Here is a 23848-nt window from a genome sequence, read left to right as displayed (position 1 = left end):
ATCTCTTTCCTGTCTGTAAGATCTTGCTGTTTTGTTATCTGACCACTATATGGAACCAGTAATAAAATATTATCAAGTGTTTTGAATTCCACTGATCTCTAAAGGGAAATTGTCAATTTGTTTTTTCTTTTATTTTCATTGCAAACAAGCACCAAACAAAAACAGGAATTCGACAGACACATTTTATTTCCTGGGATAGAGCAATTTTGCTGTATAAAAACCCCAAGCAGTTGCTTCAAGGGATCCCTGCAGCATGGCAAGGTGCTTTCTCACCGGACTCAGTTTTCTTTAGTGTCTTATACTTAAAGGGGTTCTCCACCATAAGGTGATTTTAGTATGTACCTGGCAGACAGTAATGGACATGCTTAGGAAGGATCTGCGCTTGTCTTGGGGCTAAATGACTATGTTGTGAGATTACCATAACACTGTGGCTAGCTTTTTGTGAACTTGTATTTCCTGTTTGAATTTTCTTTTTTTGACTACAAATCCCACAATTCAATCTTCCTCCCCCCACACATCAGCCACCCCACCCATTGAAACATAAATGAGCTGCATCCATTCAAAAGACCTGTGGTTTTCAATCAGGGTGCCTACAGCTGTTGCAGATTGATCTCTCTCCCACCAATCGATCGCTCCACCCATTGTAGCAGACAGGCTCCCTGTCATCAGCTGACTAGTGAGTGAGGTCTCAGCCGCATTGCAAGCATTGCAACTTTACAGCTCCTGTAGCACAGTCAAATAAACAAAAAATCCTGGAATACCCCTTTAATACAGCAAAGTTTATACAAAGTAATTAGTAGTTCTCCTTTATTCACCCAGTGTGAACCCTGCCTGAACAAAACACATTTCAAGCTATGCTATTGCACCAGTTATGTGGAAACTAAAGGGGAATTATGCAGAAAGTAACTAATCCCAGAACAATACTGCATCCCAGAATCTTAAGCCTAATATAACTGGCTATTATTAAGTTTACAGCCATTGCACTCATATCACTGTCCTAAAGACATGAAATAAACCCACAGGCATATATATATATATATATATATATATATATATAGATTTATACATGGTAGACCAGTTCCATGAATCTTATTACAAAAACAAAAGTGTCTCTCTCTGTTTTCAGGTTAAAGGGGTACTCCGGTGAAAACCTTTTTTCTTTTAAATCAACTGGTGGCAGAAAGTTTAAGATATTTGTAAATTACTTCTATTAAAAAATCTTAATCCTTCCTGTACTTATTAGCTGCTGAATACTACAGAGGAAATTCTTTTCTTTTTGGAATGCTCTCTTATGACATCACGAGCACAGTTCTCTCTGCTGACGTTATTATAATAATAATAACGCTTTATTTATTGTTGTCCTTAGTGGGATTTGATCCCAAGTCCCCAGCACTGCAAGGCAGCAGTGCTAACTACTGAGCCACCATGCTGCCCTTAGCATACATCTGCTATGCATGGTTGCTAAAATGGACAGAGATCTCAGCAGAGAGCACTGTGCTCGTGATGTCATCAGTGTTCCAAAAAGAAAGGAATTTCCTCTGTAGCATTCAGCAGCTAATAAGTACTGGAAGGATTAAGATTTTTTAATAGAAGTAATTTACAAATATGTTTAACTTTATGCCACCAGTTGATTTAAAAGAAAAAAGGTTTTCACCGGAGTACCCCTTTAACCATATAAAATGAATTTTACCTGTGGGTTTGAAAACAAACTAAATATACAAATGAGTATGTGCTGACATGTTCCTACTGTCTATCCTACTTCTATCCAGAATGTGCTGTGTCACTACTGTGCCTACTACCTAAACATGGGACATTTATCATCAACGTCATAGGATCTATGCTTTTGGGAGTCATGAAAATCATGCATATTGTGCTAAATATATCAAAATGCGGAAACAGCTAGGGCATGTTAGACATATATCCTCCCATTATTTCCTAATGTACCTTTGCCAACTTACCATTCACAAGTATATACTGGAAATCTATGCATGCAATAGATTCTTGGGGTTTAGTTACACCTGTGGTTACTATATATAATATACAAATGAAATATGTATACATATATATATATATATATATATATATATATATATATACACAGTGACCCCTCGACCTATGACGGCCCTGACATACGATGATTTCAACATGCGATGACCTCTCAGAGGCAATCACGTGTTGAAGGCAGCATCGACATACGATGCTTTTGTATTTCGGGGCCATCGCATAAACGGCTGTCCGGCAGCACAGACTGCTTCAGCTGCCACCGGATAGTGGTCCGCTGACGATCACTTACCTGTCCTCGGGGCTCCGGCGCATCCTCTTCGGGATCCCCTGCATCGTCGGCGCTCTCCATCGTCGTCATCACGTCGCTGCGCACGTCGTCCCGTCATCCAATAGGAGCGGCGTGCGTAGCGACGTGATGGCGGCGACGGAGAGCGCGGATGCCGGGGAAGCAGAGGCCTTACCGGAGCGTCGGGGACACCCTGGGGACGCGGCGACAGTGATGGACGGCGACATCCCGTGGTAATCCTGACATGTCCCGTGGACATCCCGACATCCAGTGGTAACGAGCGGTGACGGTCCGGAGCGGCGGGGACAGTGAGTACAACTTCCTATACCAGTGGTCTTCAACCTGCGGACCTCCAGATGTTGCAAAACTACAACACCCAGCATGCCCGGACAGCCAACGGCTGTCCGGGCATGCTGGATGTTGTAGTTTTGCAACATCTGGAGGTCCGCAGGTTGTAGACCACTGTCCTATACTTTACATTGCACGGATCCCTCAACATGCGATGGTTTCAACAAACGATGGTCCGTTTGGAACGGATTACCATCGTATGTTGAGGGACCACTGTATATGTATATATATATATATATATATATATATTTCAGTGAAATTCCCAAGTGACTTTAGTAAAGAGTTATCTTTAGTAAAGAGAGTAAAAGGTGTGGGCTGGCAAGTGCCATTGGAAAAAAAAGTGGAATCTAATGCAGTTAGCGAAAATCTACAGAAGAGATAAAAATAAGAAATATAAAGCAAAACCAAGTACTTACACGAACGGGCTTTACCTCTGATTGGGACGCAACAGGACGGGGAACGGAGTCTCTTTTTCCTTTCATCTTGCTTGGTGTTTCTGTGCTAAGTGAGAGCAATATGTCCGCCTCATCCCTCACATCCTTGTGAGACTGGAGCGTACAGAGATTGCATACCACAGAGGTTAAAAAAAGAGGAGTGTGTTTAATGTTAAAACAAATCTTAAAAGCCAGCAAGCAAGGAATGCTGAAAAGTGGAGCCAAAAGTGAACATGAACTTGTTGTTATACTGCGTACCAGGGGGACATCCTCTCCTTTATGTGTAAGTATAATTATTACACACAATTCTCAGAGACCACAGGTCACTGACCCTTCATGTGAACCCATCTCAAGAGCTCACTGATGTGGACAGCGCAAGGGAAATTCCCCACAGTCTAGAAGAGACTGTTATTAGACTTCTGACTTGTGGTGTTTTCTGGTTAAACTGCACATTTAAAGATTTGTTTCCCCGCTACATTCGGACAAGGATAAATACTAATTTAATGTTTTGGACAATTTCAACAGCTGCATTCTAACAGAGAATAAAGAAAACCTGCGGAGCTCAGCTTGCATTATAGATGGTAAGTGCTGGCTGCTATCAGCAGCTGACACTCACTGTCAATGAGTGATCATGAGGATGTCAATTATTTAACCCCTTAAATGCTGTGATCAATAGCCATCGTGGCATTTAAAAGGCTAAAGATAGGTGCCGCTCCTGTCAATGTGATTGCAGGGTGCCAATCAGTTACTATTCTGATTCTTATATTCACTTCCATTAATTGGTTGCGAGATCTCTTTGGACCCCCGAGCGCCTGGTAAAAGGTCACTTTATTTTCCTACTATCAAATTAGTTACTATGGCAATCAGCCTCATCCGCACCACGGCACCACCAATTATGCACTTAAAAGCTATTAAAATGCTGCTGGCAGCATTATCAGCAGCATCTAAACAATTAATAGCTAGAGATTGCTCCATGTCTGCAATTAGCGGCAGCCAGGTATGGTGCCGACTAAAATCACGAGCCATGGTTCATACACCCTTAACCTCCTCATTATGTAAATAAATGTCCTAAGTCATTAAGGAGTTATTGATCTGGCACAGTGAATGGCGTAACCAAAATAAAAAATGGGGTATGGTAGATTTCAACTCTCTGATCCTTTTGTACTCAAGACGATAAGCTGCCACCAAAGAAGTCTGGAAGCACTTTACTCCCCCTCTCTTCATTCAGAACACATCAACACCCGGCCAAGCTGAGCGTTTACATATGTAGGTAGATCAGGAGATAGATGTTAGCTGAATAACTGTTTGGCTGACAGCTACTGAATATGTATAGCCAGCTTAAAGGGGTACTCCACCCCTAGACATCTTATTTGATTGCAGGGGGAGGGAACCCCCTGCGATCTCTGGGACAGCTCTGCGCATTGTGAACACGGAAGCTTGGAGCTTCCGTGTTCATTACATCCTGCCACACCCCCTACATTCATGTCTATGGGAGGGGGCGTGACTATGGGAGTACATAGCCGTCACTTCTCTTCCCATAGACATGAATGGAGGGGGTGTGACAGCTGTGGTCGCCCATCATCCGGCATAGAGTGGAGGTTGCTCTGTTGACCGGATGACTGGGGTGCCGCGCCAGACATCAGATAGGGGATAACATATTTAGGGGCGGAGTACCCCTTAAAATCACAGGGATTAAAATGCCTGCAAATGCAATGATTTTTTTGTAATCCTCTACAAGTATCATGAAAGGTAAGAAAACATTCAAATAAATGGTTTTAACGAATTGTTTTACCAGTTCCTGCCATTGTTTATAGGGCAATCTATCTTTTACAAAAAAAATGCCACTCCTCTGTATAGTGTGGGTCAATCCGCAGGGAGCTCTACCATCAGCTGTTTGCAGTTGACATGCCAAATGTTTATACTCATTACTGCAGCGAAAGTGAAGTGTAACAATCTGTCAATAGACAAACAATAGAGCTCTATGGATTCTCACTGATGGCTTGATGCCAAATGCCTAAGAGGCATTTGGGGGTCACAAGCAGCATGCAAATATATATACAAAGAGAAAAATGGTTTCTTCTGGTACAGAGGCCAACAAATTAAAAGCTAAATACTACTGTGGTATTTTATTACTCACAACTGTATAGTGTTTTGTTAAGGATAAGAAATGTAAAGTGCTACTATCAATGTAAACTAAATTATATTATACACATTTATAAGGGGTTTTCTAGGCACTCTAGTGTCATCATACATTTGATAAACATTCTTACATTAAAGAGGGCTTGACACTATTAGAGTATCTCTTACAGGCTCTAAAGTAAACATCTAGCTTTTGCTATTCTTGATGCACGTGGTATGTACAACTTTGGAAAGTCTTTAGACCCTTTCATTTTCTTTTTTCCACTTTTTTGTTGTTGCAGTCTTTTGGTTAAATAAAAAAAAACAAAAATGTTTTCCCCCATAATTCTGCATTGAATATCCCATAATGACAAAGTAAAAAAAAAAAAAAAAGATTTATTTTAACCCCTTAATGACCGGGCCATTCATTTTTGCACTTTAGTTTTTTCCTCCTCACCTTCTAAAAATCATAATGCTCAGAATTTTCCACCTACAGACCCATATAAGGGCTTGTTTTTTGCGCCATCAATTTTACTTTGTAATGACATTAATTATTTCACCACAAAATCTACGGCAAAACCAGAAAAAAATTTAATTGTGGGGCAAAAAAAACAAAAAAAAAACCTTTTTTAACTTCCGATTCTACGCAATGCACTTTTCAGTAAAAATGACACCTTATCTTTATTTTGTAGCTCCATACATTTACAAGGATACCTAATTTATATAGGTTTTATTTTATTTTACTACCTAAAACAAATTCTAAGTACATGCACCAAAATTAATATGTTTAAAATTGTCATCTTCTGACCCCTGTAACTGTTTTATTTTTCTGTGTACAGGGATGTGTGAGGGGTAATTTTCTGCACCTTGACCTGAAGTTTTAATTGGTACCATGTTTGTTTTGATGGGACTTTTTGATTGCTTTTTATAAACATTTTTAGGGTATACAAAGTTATGCAATTTAGTATTTTTTTTTACGTAAACTCCATTGACCCTGCGGTTTAATTAACATCATATTTTTTTATATTTCAGACATTTGTGCACGCGGCGATACCACATACTTTTATTTTTATTATGTTTACATATTTTTTATATTGAATTTGGGAAGGGGGGGAAGGGTTAATGGGTGTTTTTTTTTTAAAACTTTTATTCAGCTTTTTTTTTTACACTTTATTAGTCCCCTTAGGGGACTTTTAGGAGCAATCATTGGATTCCTCATACAGATCAATGGAATTCCATAGAACTCCTTTGATCCGTGTGCTCTGCACTTGATTGATAAAGCCTGGTTCAGCCAGTGGATCAACCCCCCCCCCCCCCCCCACGCGTGATCACGCTGCGGGGGGTGGAGTGGAGATCCACCACACTGGACCACCAGGGACTGGTTAAAGCTCCCTTTAGGCGCCACTGTCAGCTTTGCACACATGGATTTGGGAATTTTGATGCCATTTTTCTCCCCTCTCAAGCTCTATCAGGTTGGGTGGAGACCATTGTTGAAAGCCATTTTCATGTCTCACTGGAGATGTTCAGTTTCAGTCTGGGCTCTGACTGGGACCCTCAACGATATTCACAGACTCCTCCTGTGTTGTATTGGCTGTATGCTTAAAGGCCATTGCCTTGTTGGTAGGTGAATCTTTGGCATAAAGAGCACTCTGGATCAGATTTTCATTAATAGTATCTCTGTACTTTGCCCCTTTTTTGCTTTCCCTCAACCCTGACCAGTCCCCCTGACCCACCTGCTGATTGTCATAATATTGGGCAGGTTATGAGAAGTGCCTGGTTTTCTTCAGATATGATACTTAGGATTGAGGCCAAAAATTGCAAACCAGAGAATGTTGTTTCTCACAGTCTAAGAGTCATTTAGGTGTTTTTCTTTTTTTGCAAACTCCATACAGGCTTTCATGTTTCATTCACTCTGCCATAAAGCCCAGATTGGTGGACTGCTGTAGTTATGGCTTACCTTTTGGTTTCTCCCATTTGCACACAATATCTTGGAAGCTCAGCCTGAGTGTCCATTGGTCACTACTCTCCCCCAATTACATTACAAGTTGGTGAGGCAACCAGCTCTAATAAGAATCCTGGTTGTTCCAAATAAGGATTCTTGAAAAAATATACATACTACTGTGTTCTTGGGAATTTCAAGTGCAGCAGAATTTTTTGTACCCTTTTCAGATCTGTGTCTCCACACAAACCTGTCCCTGAGTTTCACAGACAGTTCTTTCCTGCTCATGGTTTGATTTTTGCTCTGATATGCATTGTTTGCTGTAAGACATTATATATGTCCTATCAACTGAATTAACCACAGATGACTTAGATCACAGATACATTTTAAATGTCATAGCAAAGGGTCTGAATACTCATGTCCATGCAAAACTTTTGTGTTTCCTTTTTAATAAATTTGCAAAAATTTCTATGATTCAATATTCACATTTTCATTATGGGCTATTGAGTGCAACATGATGGGGAAAAACATATTTTTTATTTTAGCACAAGGCCGCAACATAACAAAATGTGAAAAAAGTGAAAAGAGTGTGAAGACTTTCCAAATGATTGTATATTGTAATGCTGATAGACCCAGAGGTACCATGTGACCAACACCTTTATTACAATCAGATTGAAAAGGCCCACTTTTTTAGCTGCTATTTTTACCTTACTGCATCCAATAGATGCATCAACTCAAAAGGACACTAAGTAAATTAGTAAAAATTATTGATAAAAGTAAGTATGAAATGAACCCAGTCTTATAGATTTCAAGTTGTAGCATGAGACAAATAGAATAAAAGCAAAGCAGAAAACTAACGGAGGAATTGCTGGGATTCTTTTTTTTAGATTTGTATTTCTTCTATGTTTAGTGTTCCTTTTAAATGAGTTCTGTAGTGAAACATAACTTATCCCCTAGGGATAAGTTATAGATATGGGGGCAGGCAAGGGGGGGTCTGACCGCTGGGATCCCCCCTGATCTATTTAACGGGGCCCCGGCAGTCTGCTAGAAGGGGGCCTGTCGTCTCCATCATGGAGCGGCTGCCGACACGCCCCCTATATGTATCTCTATGGGATACATGGAGGGGGCATGTCGCCTTCCACTCCATGCAGGGGGGTGTCGACAAGCCCCCTTCTAGCAGACTGCCAGGTATGCCATGGCTTCCTGCATGGTTCGGAACAGGCACTTCCTGCAGACTGCCGGGGCCCTGTTCAGGAGATCGTGGGGATCCCATCGGTCGGACCCCCCGCAATCTATAACTTATCACCTTTCCTTTGGATAGGGGATAAGTTATGTTTCACTGCACTACTCCTTTAAATGTTCTCTACTAGTGACGGATTTCGAATTAGCTTTCTATGAAACTTGCCTCAGAATACGTGTGTGTGCTTGTGTTTACAAGGTAGGGAAAACTGAATGAAAGCCCTAATGGAAACCAGCAAACCATAATGATGTGAAAGCATTCTCTGTGCAGCTATAGAAATAATAAGAATTATATATCTACATACACACACATATTTATTCTAAAATTCATTTATATGTTGACTGCTCATAGAAATCTGCTCTTTCATTTATGACTCAGCTTCTCCTTATATCGAGGTTGTAAACTAACAAACGGTCATTTAAATTATGTCTAGATTTCTAATACCATCCGTGGTTATTTATGCCATAAATAATAATTAATTCCATAAATAATTTTACAGATCCATTATAAATAATAACTGCAGAGAACAGTCGTGAACCAGGCAAAACATAAATCTGTTCTACCGCAAGCACATTCTAGGCTTAACTCAGTTCCAGAAAATCCATTTTTGATTAATATCGCCTCCACCTTTTCCAGTTAACTAACTCACAGTAATACTGGCATCCTGCACTTTGCTGAGCTGTGTGTTCTCCGTCAGCTGAAAAAGTGAAGTCCCAAAAGAAAAAAACTCAGATATTTTCACAATATGCACTTACTTAATATGCACCTAAAATTTGAGGTTATTTCTACCTTGTGTGGGAGATTAGCTCCGCAGAGTGGCGCGGAAGTAAGGTTTAAACAGGGATTTTCTGGTTAAATTTTTCAGCATAACAAAAATAAAGCCAAAATAGACACAACATTCTAATGAAATCCTGCTTGTCCAAATACTAACTTACACCCTACAAAATAGTCATCAAATGCGGTTACACATACAATGCCAAATGTCCTCTTTGAGGCTGCAGATCTCAGGATTCCAACTCCCACCAGAGGGTCAGAATCATCCCAGCCCCTCGCCTTTAGGCTGCATTCACATCTCGTTTTTGCAATACGATTGCCGCATCTGGTTTCATTGAAAAAAACGTATTGAACCGTATTGCAAACCGTATATATAGACATTTCTTTGTAAACCGTATGCCATAGCAACCATAGCATCAGGTTGTGTACATTTTGCATCATTTACGGGTTTATACGGTTTTTAACGGTACATCAAACCGTAGTCTACTACGGTTTTGTGTCCCGGTCAAAAACCGTATCCAACCTGTATACGGTTATTTTAAAATGGAGTTCTATGGTAACTGTATTGAACCGTATGTGCGTACGGTTACATCCGGCTAGCACAATACTGTTTTTCATTTTAATTTATTTTGGAAATTCAATAAAAAAAAGAACTTTATTTAAAATGTTGACAAACATAAAACTGTATCCTTTCTTTTTTCAAGGAAAATGTATTAAAACGTATGCAAACGGACATCCGTTTTCAAACCGTATACGGTTTAATAACGTGAGGAGACATATATGGTTGCATACGTTTCGGTCCGGTTTGGAGACATACGTTTTTTGTACAGAAATGGCATACGGGACCCAAAAACAACATGCCTGTCATTCCATAAAAATTTGCGACTGAAAATGGACTTAACCCAATGTTCCTTAGCCGCTATGGTCTGCTAGGGAGTCCATACTAGCCTGGATTTTCCATATCTCACCCAGCTTTCCCTTTATGATTTGTGCATTTTCTGAAACCTGGACACTACATATTTCAGGTTCCTTGGGGAGATATAGTGATCCCTGAACACCATTTCTGTCACTGTCTCACTTTTGTAAAACATAGAGATCCTGTAGGGATTTAATACACACAATTCATGTTATAAAAATTGCTATAAATTGAACATCAGACTTTACACACGTCCACTTCAAAATTGTGCAATTTTGATACTACCATTTTTCAAGTTTCTTAAGAAACCTGTGTGGGGGTAGTTTAAAAATCCATGGGAAACAATATGCCATGAATCATATCCACAAAGGTTCAATAGATGGATGTATCCCAATCCTATAGATTTATTAGCCTGACCTTGAGGCATAAAACCTTCCACTTTACACCAGGAATCAATACCTAGCCGTCAGGTCGGTATATGGATAAAGCTTGTAAAGGAACAAAAGGTGAGAAGGTGATCTTATATGGGACCAGAATTACTTACTTGGAAAATGATATATGGTAGATGGCAATGGAGTTGGAGGGTTAGTGATAAATTCCATTTGTGGCTAAGGTTATGTTTCCAGAGATAGTCCATGTTCACATAATACTGATTTACTTAAGTGGTAACTTATTATGATATATATATATATATATATATATATATATATTGTTTTTATTTTAAAAAAATTAACTTACTAGGTATATGTAAGATGGCTGTTTTGTAGATGCTTTATAATGACAAATACAAAACAAAGGAGAAAAAAGCGGATATACTAAAGTGCAGTGCACACCTATCAATAACCGCAATATTCTGTATTAAATATTAATCTTTATTAGAAAATGATATACAAAAATACATGGATACAAAAAGACACAATACAATTAAAAACAATTAAAATTGCTCTAACCAGAGCAACCTCCTACAATAACATGAGGGGAGATATAACCACCCTCAAGAGGGCACATGTACATAGAAAAGGTAGGCAGATAATACTGCTCAGTCCGTCTAGAGCCCCAACCTCATGTGTAAACCATAGATGTGCCAGGAAAAACAATAACCTAGTGTACAGAATCAAATGACATAGTATAACATGAAAGCAAAGTGATGTTGCCCTATACGTTATACACAGGCTGGACTGGCTACCCTACAAAGCGTATAGCAATGAATGTAAAAGTCAAACATGCAAACCAGTGCAGGATACCAGACAGGGATTAGACAGATATGAACAGGTCACAACATGTGCCCCAAACAGAGCTGTACCAAATATTTAAACAACTTTTTTTTAAATTTGGTACATTTGGAGAATGTCTAGTCTAAGCTTATATTCACACACTTTTTTATTTCTCCCGAGTGTTTTCAATGCAGAGAACTGTTTCCAAAGATCCATAGGTAAACAGTAACGCCTTCTGATGAATACAGACCAAAAGGCACCCAAGATTACACCTTTAAGTTACAAACTAGCAATATTTACAATAATTCACATACCGTCTGGACCCTATTGTAAGTTTGTGAAATGAACAGAAGGTGGTCACTAGCAGATGGTTTGGTCCATGAAACTGAAGTGGGTACACTGCTGTATTCGTTGGCATACCTGTTCCTGTCATGTCGGCATATACCTGAGGCATACAGACCAAATGTGGTGTGAACCCAGCCATATATTATGTTTCCAGGCTAATGTAAAAGTTCATTTAAATACTATAGACCAGGGGTACCCAACTGGTGAACCGCGGTCCAGATCCGGACTGCAGCCGCCAGTCATTTGGACCTCCGATCTGTTCCCTAAACCGCTCTCCCTGCATTCATATGTATCGGTGTTTTTAAGACACCATAGAAACATAGAATGTTTTGGCAGATAAGAACCATTTGGCCCATCTAGTCTGCCCAATAGATCTGAATCCTATCAATAGTCCCTGGCCCTATCTTATTTGAAGGATAGCCTTATGCTTATCCCATGCATGCTTAAACTCCTTCACTGTATTTGCAGCGACCACTTCTGCAGGAAGGCTATTCCATGCATCCACTACTCTCTCAGTAAAGTAATACTTCCTGATATTACTTTTAAACCTTTTCCCCTCTAATTTAAAACTATGTCCTCTTTTGGTAGTTTTTCTTCTTTTAAATATGCTCTCATCCTTTACCGTGTTGATTCCCTTTATGTATATATAAGTTTCTATCATATCCCCTCTCCCCATCTCTTCTTTCTTCCAAGCTATACATGTTAAGGTCCTTTAACCTTTCCTGGTAAGTTTTATCCTGCAATCCATGTACTAGTTTAGTAGTTCTTTTCTGAACTCTCTCTAGAGTATCTATATCCTTTTGGAGATACGGCCTCTAGTACTGTGCACAATACTCCAAGTGAGGTCTCACCAGTGTTCTGTACAGCGGCATGAGCACTTCTCTCTTTCTACTGCTTATACCTCTCCCTATACATCCAAGCATTCTGCTAGCGTTTCCTGCTGCTCTATTACATTGTCTTCCTATTTTTAAGTCTTCAGAAATAATTACTCCTAAATCCCTCTCCTCAGATACTGAGGTCAGGACTGTGTCAAATATTCTATATTCTGCCCGAGAGTTTTTACGCCCCAGGTGCATTATCTTGCACTTATTCACATTAAATTTCAGTTACCAGAGTTCTAACCATTCTTCTAGTTTGCCTAAATCCTTTTCCATTTGGCGTATTCCTCCAGGAACATCAACCCTGTTACATATCTATGTGTCATCAGCAAAAAGACATACCTTACCATCAAGACCATCTGTAATATTACTAATGAAGATATTAAACAATATTGGTCCCAGTACAGATCCCTGAGGTCCCCACTGGTAACAAGACCTTGCTCTGAATATACTCCATTGAATACAACCCTCTGTTGTTTGTCATTCAGCCACTGTCTAATCCACTCAACAATATGGGAGTCCAAGCTCAATGACTGCTGTTTATTGATAAGTCTTCTATGTGGGACAGTGTCAAAAGCCTTACTAAAATCTAGATATGCAATGTCTACTGCCCCTCCGCCATCTATTATTTTAGTCACCCAGTCAAAAAAATCAATAAGATTGAACAGCTGAGCACCGCCGGAGCGAGGGAACACTGTGCTCCCTGCCCAGCCAGCGATTTACTAACCTCCCCGGCCCCTTCCAACCCTGCAGGGGGGGCTTCCCTCTGGCCGTTCCCCCGGCCCAAAGTGTAGTGAGTCGGGGCAGGGACACTGCTACTTTAAGAGCAGCAGACGTCCATGCACTGGCACGCCCCTGACGTCACGGAGGTCCCTGCCCCGGCAGCTCCCTTCTGAGGAGAGGAACGTCTCTCTCTTCTACAGTCTGCCAACCTTCCTCCACAAGGTGAGAGAGAAAGGGAAGGGAGGCAAAAATTGTGAAGGGGTGTGGAGGAGAAGGGGGCTGGGGGGGGCAGAAAAGTTTGAAGGAGCTTGACTAAAGGGGGGGGGGGTGCGGAAGAGAAGGCTGCTGGGAGCAGGAAAGTGTGAAGGAGTATGACTGAAGGGGTGTGCAGAGGAGAAGGGGGTTGGGGGGCAGAAAGTATGAAGGAGCATGACTAAAGGGGGGTGCAGAGGAGAAGGCGGCTGGGGGGCAGAAAAGTTTGAAGGAGCATGACTAAAGGGGGTGCAAAGGAGAACAGGGCTGAGGGGGGCAAGAAAATGTGAAGGAGGATGACTGGGGTGAAGAGGAGTCTGGGGGGACTTGGGGTCTGAAGGAGGAGGGGAAAGATGGGTCTGAAAGGGTACTAAGGGGGCATGGGGCACTTAGGTCTCATTCCCACTGGTGAAAAACAAACAAGAAAATGTCCCTGAGGGTCTCAGGGTAATTGTATATTGATCAACCTTTAAGGGGTAACCCCCTCTCGGGGATAGACCCTTACTAGATACCCTCCCCTAAAAAACAACTTTTATTCAATTCGTATAAAATATAATAAACCCTACACACGTTTTAAAATTATCAGCGATGCAGTGCTGTGCTTCAGAGGGGGTATTATTATGACCCCCTACTGTATCCGGTATCACTGGAGCTATGGTACTAAATTATTGTGTATAATTGGTGTGCTTAGTATCTGCAACACCTAACCATAAGCTATCAGTCCTCTTATAATTCAACCTGCCGCTGGTTAAAACTCATTCAGAACCTCCCCGACGTTTCGCGGAGAAATCCGCTTTGTCAAGGGTTGCGAGGAGCATGAAGGAGCATGACTAAAGGGGGGTGCAGAGGAGAAGGCGGCTGGGGGGCAGAAAAGTTTGAAGGAGCATGACTAAAGGGGGTGCAAAGGAGAACAGGGCTGAGGGGGGCAAGAAAATGTGAAGGAGGATGACTGGGGTGAAGAGGAGTCTGGGGGGACTTGGGGTCTGAAGGAGGAGGGGAAAGATGGGTCTGAAAGGGTACTAAGGGGGCAGGGGGCACTTAGGTCTCATTCCCACTGGTGACATTCTGTTGGCAGAAATCCGAATGCAGCAGAATCCCATAGTACAGGATTGCCGCAGTGGAATGGACGTCTGCCCAAAGAACGAACATTCATTGTTCATTCTTTGGGCTGATTTTTATCAGACTTCATTGCCATCTATGAGATGGTGCACTTTATCAGACATTCAGCTGGCTGAATGTCTGCAGTGTGGACAAGCCCTTAGGGGTCTGAAGGAGGACAGTACAGGGGTGAGATTCTGCCAAACAGAAGAAAGTGTGTGGCAGGGTTATATTCTGTGCGCACAGTATATAGAAGGGTTATAAAGATTGTTGTCTTTATACAGAAGATGAGGAACCAGTGATGTTTGGGCATCAAACTCTACAGAGAGAAGATGCATCTGGAAGAAAACCTGGCGTCTGGACCAAATTAAGAAGAAAAGAAAAGGGACAACAGAGAAGATGTCTCCTGTGAGTCATTATACCATTGTGTATTCTTCCCGACTATCCTATCAGAGCTGAAGCCACTTGTAATTTCTGCAGTGATGATGAGTGAAACTGTCCCCCAATCTGTGGCTCTCTAAAACTACAACTCCCATAATGCCTGGAGATTTGCAGACATGATGGGAGTTGTAGCTTTGCAAGAACTGGAGAGACTGAAGCAACCACGGGGATTTTAGACTATGCAGCCCATTTTATTTTGGTGGGTATCTGACTGCTGGGACCCCCACCGAAAATAATGGGCTGCCTAGTCTAATATGCTCGGGCCTATTTTTGGTCCCAGTCTGGCCCTGGCCTGCATCATCTGCTCTAAATAGGCCTGACAAGAAGAGGCCAAAGAAGTGGAGCAGCATGGGACAGACAGAGGCACAGTTCATATGGGGGCAGACAGAGGTACAGTTCATATAGGGGGGCAGACAGAGGCACAGTTCATATAGGGGGGCAGACAGAGGCACAGTTCATATAGGGGGCAGACAGAGGCACAGTTCATATAGGGGGGGCAGACAGAGACACAGTTCATATAGGGGGGCAGACAGAGGCACAGTTCATATAGGGGGGCAGACAGAGGCACAGTTCATATAAGGGCAGACAGAGGCACAGTTCATATAGGGGGGCAGACAGAGGCACAGTTCATATAAGGGCAGACAGAGGCACAGTTCATATAGGGGGCAGACAGAGGCACAGTTCATATAGGGGGCAGACAGAGGCACAGTTCATATAGGGGGGCAGACAGAGACACAGTTCATATGGGGCAGACAGAGGCACAGTTCATATAAGGGCAGACAGAGGCACAGTTCATATAGGGGGGCAGACAGAGGCACAGTTCATATGGGGCAGACAGAGGCACAGTTCATATAGGGGGGCAGACATAGGCACAGTTCATATAGGGGGGCAGACAGAGGCACAGTTCATATAGGGGCAGACAGAGGCACAGTTCATATAGGGGCAGACAGAGGCACAGTTCATATAAGGGCAGACAGAGGCACATTTCATATAAGGGCAGACAGAGGCACAGTTCATATAGGGGGCAGACAGAGGCACAGTTCATATAGGGGCAGACAGAGGCACAGTTCATATAAGGGCAGACAGAGGCACAGTTCATATAGGGGGCAGACAGAGGCACAGTTCATATGGGGGCAGACAGAGGCACAGTACATATAGGGGGCACACAGAGGCACAGTTCATATGGGGGCAGACAGAGGCACAGTTCATATGGGGGCAGACAGAGGCACAGTTCATATGGGGGCAGACAGAGGCACAGTTCATATGGGAGGCAGACAGTCTGCATGATTCACTGAGGGGGCGCAGACATCTCGTTTATTGTTTTAAGGGACACAGAGTTATAATTGGGTTCAAGGCACAGTGGCCATAAAATATTTGAGGGCCCAGCATGTGTCAGCATTATTCTCAGGGGCTCGGTGTGAGGCAGCATTATACTCATGGTCACGGTGTGTGGCAGCATTATACTCATGGGCACGGTGTGTGGCACCATTATACTCATGGGCACGCTGTATGGCAGCATTATACTCATGGGCACAGTGTGTGGCAGCATTCTACTCATGGGCACGGTGTGTGGCAGCATTATACTCATGGGCATGGTGTGTGGCAGAATTTTACTCATGGGCATGGTGTGTGGCAGCTTTATACTCAGGGGCATGGTTTGTGGCAGCATTATACTCATGGGCACGGTGTGTGGCAGCATTATACTCATGGGCACGGTGTGTGGCAGCATTATACTCATGGGCACAGTGTGGCAGCATTATACTCAGAGGCACGGTGTGTGAAAGTATGATACTCATGGGCACGGTGTGGCAGCATTAAACTCATGGGCACGGTGTGTAGCAGCATTTTATTTAGGTACACAGCATGTGGCTGTATTATATTCATGGGCAGTGTGTGGCAGAATTATACCAGAGGCACAGTGTGTGGCAGTTATATATTCAGGGGCACAGTGTGTGGCAGTTTGGGAATCATTATGACTTATTATTAGAGTAATAATTATGTTCTACAACAGGCAGCACCTATTTCTTGCATGGCACTCCAGCCGCTAGGTGTGAACCAGGTCTTAGTGATTTGCTCAGACCTTTACCGGATGGCAGACCTGGATAAGCGGACCCCTACTAAAAGTAGTTGAGTACCCCTGCTATAGAGTATGTAAACAACACTTAGACATTTAGCCAGTGAAAGAAAGTGGTAGCTTAATATGTTTATCAGTCACCTACACAGATTCGTTTCAATCTTTTTATTGAAAATTTTATGTTACAAACAGTGTACAATAGACCAGAATACCGGGACGTCAAGAACACAACAGATATAAGGTAGAAACATCAATCTCAAAGAACTTGAAAAGTGAACAGACCGGGTAATAGCATGTTACATTGATCATCATACATCACGGGTATACAAATATGTACATAAGTATAATAAATCATAGGACTCAGGAGGAGACAGGAACTACTGTGGCAGGTATCCATTTGTGAGTAGAACTAGTTGTTACAGGGCGATCAACCACCTACACAGATTCATACCAACTCACAGCCATCTATGCACTATGACTGCAAAGGGCTTGTCACACTAAATTAATCTGATCATCCTGTATGATGAGGTCAGAAGTAAAATGGATTTATCTACCATGTGCTCAGACATCTGCATTTTCAGATTAGCAAGTAGCTGGTAAACATTATATATGCTTCAAGCTTGAAAATGGTCCTATGGTAGGACACAAACGTTGCTGCTGCTGCTGTGTGAGCTAATAAATTCACATTTTTATGCACCTATTGGAGGAGTGCTGTGCTTTTCTACTTTTATATTACATTTTATATTTGATCGGGTCTGGAGCGCTTGCACCCATTGTGGACTTGGATAAGTAGCGCTGCATCTTTTTCTGTATATATACAGTGGTGAATTTGCCAATCTTGGTGTTCTCTATCAAATGCCAAACATCCTGCATGGTCTTGGGCTGTAAGCACAACCCCTACCTGTGGACGTCCGGCCCTGATACCACCCTCATGGAGACTGTTTCTGACCGTTTGAGTGGACACATGCACATTTGTGGCCTGCTGGAGGTCATTTTGCCGGGCTCTGGCAGTGCTCCTCCTGCTCCTCCTTGCACAGAGGCGGAGGTAGCGGTCCTGCTGCTGGGTTGTTGCCCTCCTATGGCCTCCTCCATGTCTTCTGATGTAGACTGGCCTGTCTCCTGGTAGTGCCTCTATGCTCTGGACACTACGCTGACAGACACAGCAAACCTTCTTGCCACAGCTCGCATTGATGTGCCATCCTGGATGAGCTGCACTACCTGAGCCACTTGTGTGGGTTGTAGACTCCTTTTCATGCTACCACTAGAGTGAAAGCACCGCCGGCATTCAAAAGTGACCAAAACATCAGCCAGGAAGCATAGGAACTGAGAAGTAGTCTGTGGTCACCACCTGCAGAACCACTCCTTTATTGGGGGTGTCTTGCTAATTGACTATAATTTCGTCCTGTTGTCTGTGCCATTTGCACAACAGCATGTGAAATTGATTGTCAATCAGTGTTGCTTCCTGGGTGGACAGTGTGATTTCACAGAAGTGTGATTGACTTGGAGTTACATTGTGTAACTCTGACATATCCTGACCTCCTATCCCGTCTTCATATCTCAACCTCATATCCCGTCCTCCTATCTCAACCTCATATCCCGTCCTCATATCCCGACCTCCTATCCCATCCTCCTATCTTGACCTCATATCCTGTTCTCATATCCCATCCTCATATCCCAACCTCATATCTTGACCTCCTATCCAGACCTTCTATCCCGACCTTCTATCCCGACCTCCTATCCCAACCTCCTGTCCCGTCCTCAAATCTCAACCTCATATCCCGATCTCATATCTTGTCCTCACATCCCGTCTTTATATGTCGACCTCATATACGGTCCTCATATCCCGACCTCATGTCCCATACTTATGTCCCATCCTCATATCCTGTCAGATATTGTAAGCTGAAAATAGAAGGGGACGTGGCTTTGTGGGACAGGGCATGATTTGAAAGCCAGACAAATGCACAAAAAGGGTAGATAATAAAAGGGATGGGGCTTAAAATGTGGGTGTGTCTTTGTGAGATGGGGTGATGGCTTGCAAGCCGGATTGACACATTCACAAGGAGATGCAGAGCGGAGCTTGTGGAGTAAGGTACTGGAAGTCCCATATACTTGCATGGGACTTGAAACAAAAGCCCATCTTTTATATAAGGGTGTTGGTAAGGGTTAATTTAACTATCATATTTTTTTATTTGACATATAAGTAATATGTGTACCAGGTATAATTGAAATATCTCCAGCCGTACGGAAGTTATGTGGGAACATACATTTCCCATTGATTTGCATGGGACTTTAAACAAAAAACCCAACCATTTGGAAGTTATGCAGTAACATATTTCCCATAGACGTGTATGGGACTTTAAACAAAAACCCCGACCCTGGCAAATGGGGGGTGAGTAAGGGTTAAATTACCTATCCTATGTTTGTTTTTGACATATAAGTAACATGTGTGCCAAGTTTCATGTTAATATCTTTAGCCGTTTGGACGTGATGCAGGAACATAAACACATACATACACACACACACATTGGCCCTCATTTACTAACATGATTCCGACACTTTTTGTCAGGTTTTGCGCCTAAATTCTGTCGCACGGAACGTGCGACAGAATGTGTGACAGAAAAAACCCAACAGAATCTGAATCACTCAGGGTGAAAAAAAAAACCTACAAAATGGGTGTTGTTTTCGGGAAAAGGGGCGTGTTCCCTACATTTCAGCCAAAACCACTAGTCTTTTCCTAAAACCACTCTGAAATTCATGTGAATTATCTGGGAAGAAAACCCGACACTTTAAAGCATGTATAACGTTTCAGAAAGCAGAGTAAATTCTCTGGCTGTTTGCTCCTTTGCTTGCCTCGTCTTTTTCAAGCAATTCTTACTTGTAATTTTTTATTTTATTTGCACAATTTAATTTTTAAGCAAGGTTTTAGCTTTATTAACACCTTTTCAACACTTTTTTCCCCCCATCGTTTCAGTAATGATGGTGATTCAAAAAAAAAAAAATAATAATAATAATAATAATAATATATATATATATATATATATATATATATATATATACTCATTTAATACATATATCTATATGTGTCTCCCTCCGTCCTCAGGTCCAATACAGTGTGTGGATACAGTACTTTATAGATACATATTTCCATGAATACATTAATCCATTAAACATTTGAAGTTTGCCGGGTGTGAATGCCATTGGAGGCTGAGTATGACGTCAGCCTCCAGGGTCTATTGGTGGAATGAATGGGCTAGATCTATAACATTGTGATTTTTTGCCCATTGTGGTCTATGGAGATCTTGCTGCAGATTGGGTAGAAAGCTAAACAGCAAGGTCCTGGTAGTAATGTGGATGGGAGACCCTGGTGTAGGTTCATTTCCTGGGTTGATATACAGTGTTGGGATTATACTTTACTTAGGATAGACATATATCGGTCAATTGATAGTTAAGAAAGTGTTTGAACCGTGGGAACTAGGTCAATTGGATACCATAAATGGGCAACTAGGTTAATTGAAACAGGAGGTAATGGCCCTCATTTACTAAGAGTGTTGTGTAGGTTTCTTTGTGGGTTTTAATCCCCTACAATTTATTTTCCATTTACTAAAGTTTCCCTTCATTTTCCACTTTCCCTACATTTAGCTTTTTTTCTACACATGCTCTGATCTGTAGGGTTTTCCTCAGCTCAAATCCACCACATTTTATGTGGAAACCTTAGTAAATATGTTGGGTTTTTGTGAAAATGTCGGGGACACGCCCCTTTTTGGAGACCACGCCCCATTTCCCCCAGCAGCCACGCCCTTTTTTGGGGGTTTTCTTAAAAATGGAGAGTTAGTCGGGGTTTCTTCAATTCTGGCAAAAATTCTGGCGCAGACAGAATTTGTGGCGCAGATTCTGACGCAGACAGAATTTCTGGCGCAATGTGACAGAATCTGGCGCACAACCCGACAAAACATGTCGGGTTTGCAATAGTAAATGAGGGCCAATGTGTGGTATCCAATTGACCTAGTTCCCATGGATCAAAAAATCATGTCTATCCTAATTAAAGTATAATCCCAACACTGTATATCAACCCGGGAATTGAACCTACACCAGGGTCTCCCATTCATGTTACTACCAGGAAACTGCTGTTTAGCTTTCTACCCCGTTCGCCGCAAGATTTCCATAGACCACAATGGGAAAAAAAAATCACAATGTTATAGATCTAGCCCATTCATTCCTATACACCACCAATAGACCCTGGAGACTGACATCATGCTCAGCCTCCAATGGCATTCAGACCCGGCAAACTTCAAATGTTTAATGGGTTAATGTATTCATGGAAATATGTATATATAAAGTACTGTATACACACACTGTAACACGGACCTGAGGAAGGAGGGAGCCCCTCAGAAATATGTAGTCCTACCATGTATTGCCACTTTATATGATTTTCAATAAAAAGCAATTACGAATCTGTACCCGGCTCCTGTGTCACTGTGTAGCGCTCCAGTGCCGAAGTCGACTATTCACTGGAAGGTCAAGGAAACCCCTACTGGGATTCCCACCTCCCACATCTGTACTTTTGTAGAAGAAACCCTGCGACAGAAATAAACCTGTCTGCGAAAGAAATTACCGTGCGACAGAATTTTTCCCTGCGACTAAAAATATCGGGAAAAGTGCGACAGATTAGTAAATACCAAGTGAAAAAAAGGTTAAAAACACAAAAAAGAAACACAAACCGACACTCCACTCTTAGTAAATGAGGGCCATTGAGTTGTATATATATATATATATATATATATATATATATATATATATATATAGATTGATATCTAATAAAATCTAATTTCTAATTAATAGAGGTTAGTGACTCTGGGCTTCAGCCCATTTTTTTTTGTTGTTGTTGATATGTATACAATACCCTTACCTACCCTGTTTAGGATGTTTGTGCTTTGTTCGAAGTACCCCAACAGGTCATAATTTGAGGATATCCCATCCAGTGAACCCTTGTAGTGATGCCTGAAGCATTAAGAACATCCACTGTTTGTCAGGCATCTATGGTTGTCAAGATTAGGAGAAAGGCAGACCTAGGTTAAGACAACCCCCTCCAAAATATCTGCATTGTGGGCCTGTTTGATTTCTAATGTTTTTATGTTACAGTCAACTGCAAATCTCAGCCCCTTGAATGACATCTTTTTGAAACATATTACCAAAGATTATTAACAGATTGTATTGGGTAAGAAAAGCTTGTGTTTGTATCTGGTCCTGTTTCATGCTAAGATTATCATATGATTTGTTCCACTTGCTATTGTCTGAGCTCAAAATCACTTTGCATATGTCTTATTTTAGAGGTTTAGCCCTGGGAATTTCACTTGGCAGCTGTTACATTGTAGCGCAGGATAAGAAAAAGGAAAGTTCAACAAAAGTGCAAATAGTAAATAAAGAGATGTCAGTGTTGTGGGGAGAAGTGTGTGCGTCTCTCCTTACTTACTGTAGTGTTATTGGTTGATTTAAAAATGATTTATTGCGTGGATGAATAGATAGATGATAGAGATATAGATGATAGATAGATAGATAGACAGACAGGCTTTGGTTCAGCTTGACTGGATGCACAACAAAGCAGTTCAAGCGAGTTTAAGTTTTCTAATATTATCATACATGTACCGTATTTTTCGCCGTATAAGACGCACTTTTTCTTCCCCAAAACTGGGGGGGGGGGGGGGGGGGGGGGAAAGTTGGTGCGTCTTATACGGCGAATACACATTAAAACCCTGTCCTATCGTGGCGATCCCTGCGGCCATCAACGGCCGGGACCCGCGGTTAATACAGGACATCACCGATCGCGGTGATGCCCTGTATTAACCCTTCAGACGCGGCGATCAAAGCTGACCGCAGCGCCTGAAGCGAAAGTGACACTAACCCAGCTGCTCAGTCGGGCTGTTTGGGACCGCCGCGGTGAAATCGCGGCGTCCCGAACAGCTTACAGGACACCGGGAGGGACCTTACCTGCCTCCTCGGTGTCTTCTCTGTGCCGGGATCCCCTGCATGGCCGGCGCTCTCCTTCGTCATCATCACGTCGTCGCGCACGCCGTCCCGTCATCCAATAGGAGCCGCATGCGTAGCGAAGTGATGGCAGTGACGGAGAGTGAGGATACCGGGCAGCAGAGACGTTCCGGAGCGACGGGACACCCCGGGGACGCGGCGACAGTGATGGAGGGCGACATCCAGGGCAGCGGTGACAAGCGGTGATGGGTACGGAACGGCGGGGACACGTGAGTACTACCTCCTATACCAGTGGTCTTCAACCTGCGGACCTCCAGATGTTGCAAAACTACAACTCCCAGCATGCCCGGACAGCCAACGGCTGTCCGGGCATGCTGGGAGTTGTAGTTTTGCAACATCTGAAGGTCCGCAGGTTGAAGATCACTGTCCTATACTTTACATTGTATTTGGTTCAGAATTCAGAATCTTTATTTTCTGGATTTTTATCCTTTGAAATTGGGTGCGTCTTATATGCCGGCGCGTCTTATATGCCGAAAAATACATAAATATATATTATCTCTACAAAATTACGTTAGTCCAATAAAAAGGTATCACAAGATACAGCAACATTTTTTGATTTTGCATCTATATTTATATATATACATGGCACTGGCAGATTATTTCCTCCCAACTAAGTAGCTTAATCTCCTCAGACTCACCAGTTCTCAGCAATAAAATCCAATACTGACATTCCATAGCATGCCATCTAGTAATTGGTTTATATCTTTATCCTTCAGCTAGTG

At 42.2% G+C, this 23848-nt stretch overlaps 1 protein-coding gene across 15 annotated transcripts in view; it reads right to left on the bottom strand.

The window, feature by feature from the left end:
* TJP1 (tight junction protein 1) overlaps window positions 1–23848 on the bottom strand; it is a 637810-nt gene that overhangs the window by 236215 nt on the left and 377747 nt on the right. Inside the window, exon 1 of one of the 15 annotated variants that reach the window (XM_056572495.1) lies at window positions 3055–3199. The exons of the other annotated variants lie outside the window; for them this stretch is intronic. Coding sequence (XP_056428470.1) covers window positions 3055–3120 — 66 coding nt within the window. The 5' untranslated portion in view covers window positions 3121–3199. Of the gene's footprint in view, window positions 1–3054; window positions 3200–23848 lie in introns of those variants that run through there. 15 annotated transcript variants of the gene reach the window in all.

Source organism: Hyla sarda, chromosome 4, assembly GCF_029499605.1.
Source record: "Hyla sarda isolate aHylSar1 chromosome 4, aHylSar1.hap1, whole genome shotgun sequence".
Taxonomy (NCBI): domain Eukaryota; kingdom Metazoa; phylum Chordata; class Amphibia; order Anura; family Hylidae; genus Hyla; species Hyla sarda.
This window is presented reverse-complemented; position numbering and strand designations above follow the sequence as displayed.